The 12,151-nt window shown below is 38.0% G+C and overlaps 1 protein-coding gene across 5 annotated transcripts in view; it reads left to right on the forward strand.

Annotated features, from left to right (window-relative positions):
- XPO7 (exportin 7) overlaps positions 1 to 12,151 on the forward strand; it is a 75,115-nt gene that overhangs the window by 44,413 nt on the left and 18,551 nt on the right. For 3 of the 5 annotated variants that reach the window (XM_045535650.1, XM_045535648.1, XM_045535649.1), the window contains exons 5-12: positions 457 to 549; positions 2,874 to 2,978; positions 4,581 to 4,746; positions 5,542 to 5,615; positions 7,198 to 7,317; positions 8,588 to 8,734; positions 9,760 to 9,932; positions 11,768 to 11,961. In XM_045535650.1, coding sequence (XP_045391606.1) covers positions 457 to 549; positions 2,874 to 2,978; positions 4,581 to 4,746; positions 5,542 to 5,615; positions 7,198 to 7,317; positions 8,588 to 8,734; positions 9,760 to 9,932; positions 11,768 to 11,961 — 1,072 coding nt within the window. The remainder of the gene's footprint in view (positions 1 to 456; positions 550 to 2,873; positions 2,979 to 4,580; positions 4,747 to 5,541; positions 5,616 to 7,197; positions 7,318 to 8,587; positions 8,735 to 9,759; positions 9,933 to 11,767; positions 11,962 to 12,151) is intronic. The other 2 variants (XM_045535652.1, XM_045535651.1) reach the window with 1 other exon arrangement.

A 12,151-nucleotide genomic window follows, 5' to 3' on the forward strand; every position in this document is an offset into this window, starting at 1 on the left:
TATCTCATTGTTTGGGTTATGAGTGAGACTGGACAAATTTCCATGGGTTTATTTACTGCTTATATTTGTTTTTCTATGAACTTCCTATTTATATCTTATACACATTTTTTCTTAGATTCTTTACCTTCTTACTATTGTATATAGTCTCTTTATAAATTGTGTTACTCATTTGTCATTTCCCTTATGAATGTGTTTTGAAGTTTATCTTTTTAAAATGTGTATGCTATAATGCTGATGGGAATTTTTAAAATATAAAAGTTTTAAATGTTGATGAAGTCAGATTTATCAGTCTTCCTTAATGTTACTTAGGTTTTATGTCCGACAAAGCAACAGTTTTAATCTATAATTTCTTACTGCCTTGTCTAGGTGGTTTTATTAGTGACATAGGAATCTGTTATTCAAAAGTATTAGTACATTGCAAATGCCAATTCTTTCTACCTTACTTTTTTTTACCAGGATAGTGTTGAATACTGTATCATTGGTGTCACGATTTTATCTCAGCTAACCAATGAAATTAATCAAGTAAGTGCTACAGCCTTCCTCATTGAAGTAAGTGCAATATTTTTTCTTAGTATTGGTGTTTTCTGCTGTGTGTGGGATGATCTTTTTTGGCAGTTGTGTGCTTTTGCGGTAAGTGATTAATGCCCTTTTGAAACAAAATAGTTCGATTGGGTTTTCCTCTGTAAGTGCAACCTGCTTCACTTTTTGTCCTGGTCCCCTTCTGTCTTCAGAATATTTTACCCTCCCATCTTAGCTTTCTTTATTGGTATTAATATTCATTTTAGAGATGAGAGTGATGTTCCTAAGTCAAAACCATAGTGAAATACTACCCTGCTAATGAAAGAGAATAACTCCAAAAAAGGGATTATAAAAGTGGAACCAGCATCATTTGTGTGCCCTTTCTGCTCCTTTGTACATTAATATGTGTTATAATCATTTAAAAATCAGTTGCCATGTACTACTATTAAACATTTTGCTGGTAATCTTTTCAGAATGGATGAAACATTCTGCTAAATACCAATTAATTTTTTAGTCATTGATGTCACAGAATGCTACAGAGGAAATACCAGTGGCTTTCTTTTGCTCTGGCTATTATTTTTTCAGTCATTTACTTTTGTATCCCACTAAAATTTTATAATTATTGAACAAGCCAGTATTAATATTAGTTGTAACATCTTACCCATGGCAGCATATTAATTACATTAGCATTACTGTTGCTATTGCTCATAATTATGCAGACATTTTTATTAATCCTGAGAAATTTTAACTGTGAACTGGTGCTATTTTAAATGTATTAGCTTATAGTCTATTAAAATCTGGAGTCCACATTATGTTCTCTGTCACATGCAGTCCCCATTGTGATCAGTAATTATCACAATAATAGTAGTTTACACTTTGGAATGATTCCTATGTGCCACTGCTTCTTGTAACAGTCCAGTTAGGTATGTGCTATGGTTATCTTATTTCTGGATAAGGAAACTGAGGCACATAAAGATTAAATAATTTGCCTATGGTTTCCCAGTTAGTAAGCAACAGTATCTGAATTTGAACCCAGACAATCTTATTTTAGATCCTGTGTTTTTAACAACTAACTTACTGTTTAACCACTGTTACTTTGTAGTAGGAGAGCGCATGCATTAACTAAGCACGGAGATTGTGAGCTTAATGTTATCCCCTTTCAAGCTTGTCCTCACAAACTACATCAGTGTTGGTATTTAAAAAAAAAAAGACCATTTTCAAGATTTTACTTGTCTTAGAAAATGATGAAATTGTGTGTAACATACTTAATGTGCCAGCATTCTATTATGATCAGTGTAACAGATTATATACAATTTATAATCTAGAAATACCTTTATTATGGAAGACATACAAAATCACATAGTGACACTGGAGCTAGAATCAGAATATTTTGAACTTCCAAGTCACTTTAATTTTCCACTGTTTTTTGGTTGTCCGATTCAAATTAGAAAGTATATTTCTGTCACCATTCCTATTTGAATTTAGAAATAAAATCAAGGAAGACTTTATTGTCAGAAATCTTGTTGCACTACTCTTTAATGTGGCAAAAACAAAATGAGCCTCCTCTTGGTTGAATTGATGACATATAGGAGAGATTCAAGCTTTCAATAAGTGGTTGAACTAAAAATACCCCTGGCAACCTTGAGATTCTTTTATTCCACATGTTGAGTGCCTGCTATGTGTTAGGAATATGGGACATATTAAAGAAGTAAAAGATTTCATTCTTAGCCACAAAAACATTTATAATTTAGCTGAAAAGACAATAACAGGGGTGAGTGAGAGACCAATACAACCATTTAAATTAAGTTTTCATTTCTCTGGTATAGACTATATGTTGAAATAGGTTAGAGAAGGATGAAATATTACAGGCTACTGTCATTTATCTTAAGTTCGTGGCTGTTAGTTAATGACTGTTTCAGGAAATTCTCCGGTAACTTCGGCTTTGAGGGGATGTTTTTTAAGTTGTTTTTTTACCAAAATCCAAGCCTTTTTACTCTGTTTTTGAAACTAAGCCACAAAATGACATGACAGCAATTATTAGCAATGTCTGCCAACAATTAGTTAACGTTTTACCTCCCTGCGTACAGAGGAAAATAAGGATTTGCAGTTAAGATACTCATCCTTGCTTTTGCTTTTCCTCCGTAAGCTAGAGAGAAGTAACATCCTAGCTAGCTGTTAGCAGCCTACTGTCCTCTGCAGCCTTTCACTAGACATGGCTTCACAATAATTTAAATGTTTAAAATGTGTTTTGTATCAATGTTGCTTTTATTGGAAATCTTTCTAGTTTATGTGACATCTACATGAAAAATTCTTTTTTTACAATTAATTCTTTGTATTGGTTTATTCTTGCACAGGCAGACACCACCCACCCTTTAACCAAGCACAGAAAAATAGCCTCTTCTTTTCGAGATTCATCATTATTTGATATCTTCACACTCTCCTGCAATTTACTAAAACAGGTGAGAATGTAGTTCGGGTCACACTTTCCAATTCCTTTTAAAAGGATGATAATGGGTGGGAACTCATTAAATGTCAGCTCCTAACTAACCCCATGGGAGTTTATACATCTCTTTCATCCTCATTGTCTCTCACATAATACACCTCTCAGAGCTATTGGAGAAACTTGCCAGATTGACCACTGAAGTTAGAGAAGGATTGAAATTTCCCTATTTCAGCTCTAGTCCCCTAGGCAAAGAGCAATAACTAAGCATTTATCCCATGCTCCTATGTTAAAGGAACCTCGTTTACTGCAGAGTTTGAAACTTTGTTGCTGGTGGTTTTTTGGTTTTGGGTTTGTTTTTTTTTTTTAATCACATAAAATCTTTCTATACAGAATGAAAGTATGTTAGTTTTATGGTGTTTGGATTCTTAGTGCTTTGAAAGCAGGTTTAGACTACATTGTTAGCATACAAGAACTAGGCGGGCTTCTCTGTCCCCTGCTGAGTTAAAAGCAGCAAATAAACAAGCAACATCTGTAAGGAAAAGTAGAGTTTGAATTTTTAACATCCATTTAGATTTAATAACCCTAAGGGGTAGACAGTACCACATAAGGAAATTACTTGTTTTAAAATAGAAAGTTGGTGTTTCAATTCATTTATTGATAGAGTTAAAGAAAGAAATGTTGACCTAAGAGCTCTACACATTTATATCCAAGTTTGAGTGCTTTGTCCCTGTAGAAAGCTAAATGGGATTAGCCTCTGGCTTTTTGTTCATTTTGGGGTTTTTGTCCTCTTTTTACAGTATTTCCCAATTGTAGTTTTAGAAGCCAAGTTTGGATTCGTTCTGTTGTCCCAGTTAATGATATCCATCTTTTCCTTAATTACTTAGTTTTACCTCAGAATTCCCAAGCAATCCTCAGGTCAGGCGACCTGCCTGCCGAAAGCTGTCATTCCCCCTGGAAGGGAAAACTTTTGACAAAACTAAGGATTGACTCTTCTTAATTGGTACTGATATCAGGAACAAATATTTAGCCAGCACTGAGGCTTAGCCGATCTACCCTTGGAATCTGACAGCCACAGTAGCTGTGGACCAGTATTTAGCTATAGTCTGCAGGGACACTGCAGATGAGTACATAGAATTCAGTGATGATTTTGTTTTAATTGTGGTTTGAAAGTTTTTTGGTGATGGTGCTGTTAAAAAGAGGAAGGAAGGTAGGGCAGGGTGTCAAACTCCCTCAGAATTCCCTCCAGAGTTTAATGCTAGCCCTGTGTAGAAATAACTAGGATCTCTCATGCCAGTGAAATAACCACACATCCATATTGTTTCAGAATTCCCTAGGGCCATTATGTCTACCACATGTGAAGAATAAGTGTTAAAAGGGGGCTCTCTTTAAATACCAGCTTCATATTTTTATAGTATGTATGTTTTAATAGTAAATAAGGAGCTAAGTATTTTTATAATAACATTAAGGTGACAGAAGTACAGCGTCTTTGACTGGAAGCATTTTACTGTGCTGAAGTAGAGCCCTCCTTTTCTGGCTTAACAGCTTTTTCATGAGTCTGGGAGCAAGCTAGGAAGAGAGGAGTGATTGTTTAGAGCTCATTATGTGGTAATTTTTACAGGCTTCAGGAAAGAATCTAAACTTGAATGATGAAAGTCAGCATGGCTTGCTCATGCAACTGCTCAAACTCACTCACAACTGCCTAAATTTTGATTTCATCGGCACTTCTACTGATGAGTCCTCAGATGACCTGTGTACAGTACAGATTCCCACCAGCTGGAGATCAGGTAACAGAACATGCACCACCTAACACAGTCTGCCACTCAGCTCTACAGTGTCCATAGGAGGGATGATCTAAAGAACCCCTGGCAATCCCTTGTTTATTCTGAGAGGGAATTTAGAATTTTAATGTCTATTTTTATAATGTGGGGGCAAGGTTGTTGGAGGAATCCTATATATCCCCCAGTATGGGAGAACTCTTTACGTTACTGATTAACACAGTGGTCCCCAAGCTTTTTGGCACCAGGGACCAGTTTCATGGAAGACAGTTTTTCCATGGACTGGGAATGGTTGCGGGGGGAGGGGGTGCAGAGCTCAGGTGCTTGGCCCATTTCCTAACAGGCCATGGACCAGTAATGGGCCGAGGCTCACGGGTTGGGGACTGCAGTGTATATTATATTTCACCTTCTTGCATTATCGCCTAGAGACTTCTGTTTTCTGTTTATTTAGGGTAATATCTATCTTTAAAAACACAATGAAGCAAAAGAATTTGTACTTATGTTTGTTTTTGTGTTCCAAAAGGATAAAATTTTAAATTCTTGCTGTGGACAAAGGTGCTTGGATTGGCTTAAGTTCCCTGAGAATCAAAAGAATGAATCTGTTTTTTAGAGGAGCTAAAACCAGTACTTTAAAAAAAAGGAAAACCAAAAAGCCCCTATTAGCTTATTACTTTCTAAGGAAATAAATATTCTGTAACATAAGTAAGCAGAAGGAAATGGTCTCTAATATATAGTGCCAGAAGTATGCCAATAGCAATATGCATGCATAATAAAGTTATGTCTTTTATCCTTTTTTTCCCCCAGCATTCTTAGATTCTTCAACTCTGCAGCTGTTTTTTGATCTGTATCATTCCATCCCTCCTTCATTTTCACCTTTGGTGAGTCAGGACCACAGTTTCTAAAGCAAACCTATTTCTATGAAGTAGAAATGGTGAACCTTATGTTCATTTTGTTTTTTAAAATCATAGAAGTAAAGCATAAAAATACTAGGTTTAGTTATCTAGCCTTTTGAGATTAAGCTTGTAGCCTAAAGGTTCTAGCAATAAAGTCTCATTATTTTTAAATTATTCCTGTCTGATGGTCAATTCCTACAAATAATCAAGCTCTTTCGGTCTCATCTTGTATCTGATTTTATACCATGCCTCAAATCGCCACAGGCTACAGTGTGAGGATTCACCTAATACTGTCTAGTTGAACCATTAAGATTGTCCTGACTGAGAAAATCCCTCAGGCATACATTAGTGATAAGTGGAAACTGTAATAGGAAGGCTAATTTGCATACTTACCCTGAATAACATTTGAAAGCCATCAGGAATGGTGTATTACTCCTCTGAAGCAATAATTAACCTCAAATCTCAAAATGCGTACAGGTTCTAAAATACTGTTAGTCCAGTATTCCAGATTGTTGGTCTAAAATACTGTTGTATACAACATATATAGAGAAAATACAGTAAAGTAATGAATGCTTTCATGGAGTTTCTGCAGTAAATTACTTTCCTGGCCATTGTAGTACTTTTCCAAATTAATATAGACCTTTGCTTTAGTAGAAACATGAATGCAGTGTTGTCTTGTGTATCATTAAGGTTACTACAGGAAGAGGTAGTTTAGTTAAGAGGGGTAATTAATGAAAGGACTATTTGCAAAGGTATCAGGAAAATTAAGAGACTTCCACAGAGAGTGGTGATGCTCGCCTCTGGGGGTGGCAGTGGGGAGCCTCAGAGGGCAAGTGAAGGAAACCCCGAAGCTGTGGCTCAGGGGAGGGCTGTACAACAAGAGCTACAGCCATCAGAGAAGCCCTGGCACCCCATAACCAGCTAGAGAGTAGGGAGAGGGTCCCTTTTTTCTTCTGCCCTCTCATCTGCTGGTACTTTCCATTGTTTGAAGCCAGCTACAAGCCAGAGGGCGAGGGAGCTTGGCTGTTGTCCTGGACAGAGGTCAGCCTCCCAGGGAACAGCAGAGAGGAGAAGGCTAGAAAGTGGATCTGGAGGAGCAGAGAATATAAATATCCAGCACAGTGAGGGAAAGGGGAAAATGTTTTCAGTGTGAAAGCTGTTTTTTTCAGGGCATAGATCTAGTGTGGTTATTTCATTATAGGAATACATAGCAAAGCCTGATTAGTCAAAGGCCTTAATAAAACAAACCAAAAAATCTCTAAACCTACAGCTTTATTTAAAGTGTAAAGTACTTGATACTTTCAAGCCTTAAGTACATACCTTAGCAAGAATCAAAGAAGCCATTGAAGTGGTCAAAGAGTAATACCTAAGGGAATTTCCAAACTGTGAGTTTAACTAGTTGCTGTGATCAGCTTGGCTCTAATGCTCTTTTCTTTTCTTTCTTTTTTTATACAAAGCTGTTTCAGATATCCTAAAGAAGAGTAGTATTATAGGAGGGGGAAGTTCTGGTGAAAATAGCTGTGCCATCTTTTTAATCGGTTGTGTTGGGGTTATGCCCTGCTTTCAGGTATTATCCTGCTTGGTGCAGATCGCCTCAGTCAGAAGGTCCCTGTTCAACAATGCAGAGAGGGCCAAGTTTCTCTCCCACCTTGTTGATGGTGTTAAACGAATACTGGAAAATCCACAGGTAAGCTTTTTGGAATTTCTATACATATGCAATTAGTACATACCTAGCCATTATGAGTCAGAAGGAATTCCATCCAGAGGCCACACTTTGCAGAAATCCCAGAAAACAGTTTGTTGTGTTATTCTTCGGAAGATATATGTAAATCTGTATTTGTAGACAAATTTTGAGAATATTTGCCCAAAAGAGGAGCTTGTATCCTCCAGCCTCAGAAATACAAGAGTTGTGGGAAAGGGATCACTTTGATAAAGGAAAGTAAGGATGGAGCTAATCGTTTTCCCCTAAGAGCTAAAGAATCTAAAATTTGTTTTTTATTTTTGTTTACCTTTTTTAAAAATGTATATTAGTAACCTAAGTGTGTAAGGCTGCTCTTAGGTGGAAGGAAGGTAGATATTTCTCTCTCAGATATTCATTCTGTAACTCAACTGCGTTTTTTTTCTTTTTCAGTCCCAAAGATTCAGCCAACATATACCTTTTTTCAAAGTGTCACATCTCTACACTAGAAAAAAATCATAAAAGCAGTTTGTTTTTGAATATACTCAGTTCTTTCCCTTTTTTAAAAAATAAATTTAGTCATTCAACAAACTGTACTGAGCATCTAGTATGTGCCAGAGTATACAGTGGTGACCAAAACAATCTATGCCTTCATATGCTAATAGAGGAAGTCATACATAAGGAAACATAAATTAAATATACTAGTATAATATGTAAATAAATAAATATTTGATATAAGTATAGAATAAAATCTATAAACCTATCAATATATGGATAAATTTATTATATTAATGATCTAAGTATATGAAACATTTGTATTTAATATAACTTTGCCACTGTAGGTTAGTTGTGCTTAATGGTCAGTTTGACAGATGTGAAAATGAAAATTTCATTAGATTTCGTTTGTGAGAAGCAAACGGGCCAGTCATAGATTTATGTTGTGCCCATTTCAGCCACCGGTCAGCTTTACAACCTTAGACAAGTCATGTGCTCCTTCTGGGCTTCCTTTTCAAATTCTGTCAGTTGAGGCTAATAATCCCATCTCATGGCATGATTATTATGAACAGAAGAAATAATAAATGTGACTGTTCCTTATAAAAGTGACTTTTAAGAAAATGTTTTTAAACATTATACAGATATATTATTCTGAATTATAACCTGCAGCCGAGAAATTAAAAGTAGATTCCTCTCGTTCCCCCATGCCATCCCAGATATATGTCATTCTTGAAGTATGGTGAATCCCATTTTACATTTTATTTTTCTCCTGTGCTGTTGCCAGAGTTTATCAGACCCAAACAATTACCATGAGTTCTGCAGACTACTGGCCCGGTTGAAGAGTAACTATCAACTGGGAGAACTGGTAAAGGTGGAAAACTACCCTGAGGTCATCCGATTGATAGCTAACTTCACAGTGACCAGCCTACAGGTTTGTCTCTGATGGCTTATGGCTTTCTTCCTAAACATGGGAATCTATTCTCTTGCTCATTGGTTTTAACTTTATAAGAATATTCTTTTTTGAGGGACAGGTGTGGTGGCTCATGCCTGTAATCCTAGTACTCTGGGAGGCCAAGTCGGGAGGATGTCTTGAGGTCAGGAGCTCAAGACCAGCCTGAGCAAGAGCGAGACCTCGTCTCTACTAAAAATAGAAAAATTAGCCAGGTGTGGTGGTGTGCACCTGTAGTCCAGCTACTTGGGAGGCTGAGGCACGAGGATCATTTGAGCCCAGGAGTTTGAGGCTGTGGTTATGGTGACGCTACTGCACTCTAGCTCAGGTGACAGAGCAAGACCCTATCTCTAACGAAAAAAAAAGAATATTCCCTTTTTTCTTGGCAGAGGTGACTATAAGCATAGGGTAACCCTGCAGCCTGTCATTTATACTAACAAAAGTGCAGAAAGTGTGGTCAGAGGAACAAGTGGGAATTACAAGGATAACATTTAGATTTAAGGCAGAGAGAATTCCCTCCTAATCACTCCCCAAAGGCAAGGTTGGAATAGGGAACTAGACAAAAGAGTTAATCCCCTCTCTTTTTTAGTCATGTAGTACAGGACAGTGGATTTCATCAGAATCATCTAGAAGCTTGATGAAAAAATACAGGTGCTTGGGTCTTACCCCTGTAATTTCTGGTTCACTAGGTTCAGGGTAGAGCCTTGGCCTCTGTGTCTAACAGGTTCTCCAGGTGACTCTCACGCATACTAATGTTTAAGGATCATTTTTGTAAGGCTCTCCTTGTGGTGAGGTTTACACAACCAGTGTAGAACAGCTCTTCTTACTAGATGCTCAATCTCTGAAATACTGATAAACACATTAAACTAGTTGCTATACACAGAACAAAGCCCGTAAAAATCTGTTCTCTTTTTTTAAAAGAGGTCTTTATGCATTGTGTCAAGTGGTATGGAACTGCAGTGCACAGAAATGAAAAATATGTCTTCTGCTCTTTTGGTCTTCCTTAGCACTGGGAATTTGCCCCAAATAGTGTGCACTATCTTCTGAGCCTATGGCAGCGGCTGGCAGCCTCTGTGCCATATGTCAAAGCCACAGAGCCTCACATGCTGGAAACTTATACTCCTGAGGTCACCAAAGCCTACATCACATCCCGGTTGGAATCTGTGCACATCATACTGAGGTAAGGAAACTTGGGAAGCCCTCTCATTTCCCCACCAGTAGCCTGTTGTCAGACTTGCTAGAGATCAGACGCCTAGTCGAGATTTTGATAGGGGTCTTATTGGAGCTAATACTGTTAGTGGTTCTTTTTCCTTGTCAGCAGAGTAGCAAGCATAATGAGAGCACAAAGTCTGACGGAATGTTCTTACCTCCTTACCCTTCTATTCCTGTCCCCTTTTTGCCATCCATAGCAGTATCTTTGAATACAAAGTATGTCTGTGTAATGTTTGTCCTTGCCACTGATATTCTTTAAATGTGAAAAACATTTATAGGATGTAGATGATAAGAGTTATAATGTATAAGTTATAGGTACTTAATGTGAATTCCTAAAGAAATAAGTGGATAAAGATTACACAACCTAGTTATCAACTTGAATTCCAGAGCTTACTAGAACTCGTAAGAATTCTAGGCAACTGATTATTGATTGCATTACATTAACATGGTTTCTGTCTACCTTGACTATTAACTGGACCAGAAACCTGTAACTAAAGAAATGTCAGGCCCTTTCATAAGTGACCTATATTATATGAAGTTATCTTTGTTTAGGGGCCTTTCCTGTATAGTTTTTCATTGGCTGTTTCTCAGGGGAATTTATTTGGACTCTGAAGATCAGGTCTTTTTAAAGTCAGATTCTTAATTTGCTCTGAGTTAAATGCATTTAATTGTCATGAATTATAGTCTTAACTGTTTAGGACTTGAATCATTTCAAAAGCTGAGTATCCGTGTAATTCACTAGAAAGTGTTGTTCTGTCAGCTCCATAGCTTCTGTTCCTGGCTTCCGTGAGGGCTTGCTGGGGAATGGTTGAGTGTGTGGGCTCTGAATCCAGATAGCCAGTTAATAGCTGCCTGCTCTTAGGCAGGTTTCTCAGTTTCCTTATTTGTAAAACACAAATAATAATAGGCCCATCTCACAAGGTTCTCACAAGGATTAAATTAATATGACCTGGCACAGTGTGTAGCACATGGTAGGCACACAGTCAGCTGCTGGTTGTAGTAATGGTGGTAGAGGTGCTGCTGTTGGCATTGTCATACTGTGATATACCAGTAAGGAATGCTCATCATTGGACAAGACGTTAAAATCTAGGAGCCAGCGATAAGGCAAGACCTGGTACAGATCCACAATGCCTCCTCTGCAATTCTGAAATCCAGGATGTGAAAACTAAATTTTCTCATTGGTTTTGCACCAAAATTCACTTGGCGGCAAAACTTGACATGAGCTGATTGATATGAGACCATTTATAGAGTTTTTTTTTTTTAATCCTACTTGGTATGATATTTCATAATATTCATACATTTTGCTACAAGAATACTGAGTTTGATATGCCACAAAGCCCATCAAGGGTTTTACATTACATGGTGGAAGCATCATATTGCCTTCCTCAAATCTGAAAATTTCTGAATTCCAAGCACATCTGGCCCAGTGGCCTCACACAGAGGACTGTGTACTTATAGTCCCAAAGTTTACTATAGTCAAAAACAGGTGAAAGATTTAGAGCTAAGAGCTCAGAGAGATGAGAAACATGGGCCTGTGAGGTTCAAGGCAGACAGATGTTAAGGGTGGGGCATTCACATGGGAAGATTTGATGCCACCAAGCAGGACACAGACTAATTCTAGGGCAGAGACATCTGCCTTCTGACTTAATATTCTTCCTTGGGAAAAAGGAATGTTGGGGTATGATACGGGCCTCTACTGTTGGAAATGGTGGCTAAATTAAGAAGAAAGGGAGCTGCTGCATCAACACTGAAATCAATAGGCATATTTTAAGAGAGCTGCTTTCCTTATCCCCTTGGGAGTAGAGATGGCCTGGAAGACCCGCTGGAGGATACAGGTCTGGTCCAGCAGCAGTTGGACCAGCTGTCTACCATTGGGCGTTGCGAGTATGAGAAGACCTGTGCGCTCCTTGTGCAGTTGTTTGACCAGTCGGCCCAGTCCTACCAGGAGCTGCTCCAGAGCGCCAGCGCAAGCCCGATGGACATTGCAGTGCAGGAGGGTGAGTGTATAGCGTGCAGGGAACTCTGGACCTGGGAAGGGATGTTGTCAGACCCCTTCTCTCATTGCCACCTCTTTCCTGCCTGGCCCCCCCAGAAGAGGCTTCTTTCATCATCAGTTATTTCCATATACACAAAAGAATATTTATGAATGAATAAATGCCACAGGGGACTAGGGAAGAGGAACCGAAA

The sequence above is a fragment of the Lemur catta genome, chromosome 22 (genome assembly GCF_020740605.2).
Source record: "Lemur catta isolate mLemCat1 chromosome 22, mLemCat1.pri, whole genome shotgun sequence".
Lineage (NCBI taxonomy): Eukaryota > Metazoa > Chordata > Mammalia > Primates > Lemuridae > Lemur > Lemur catta.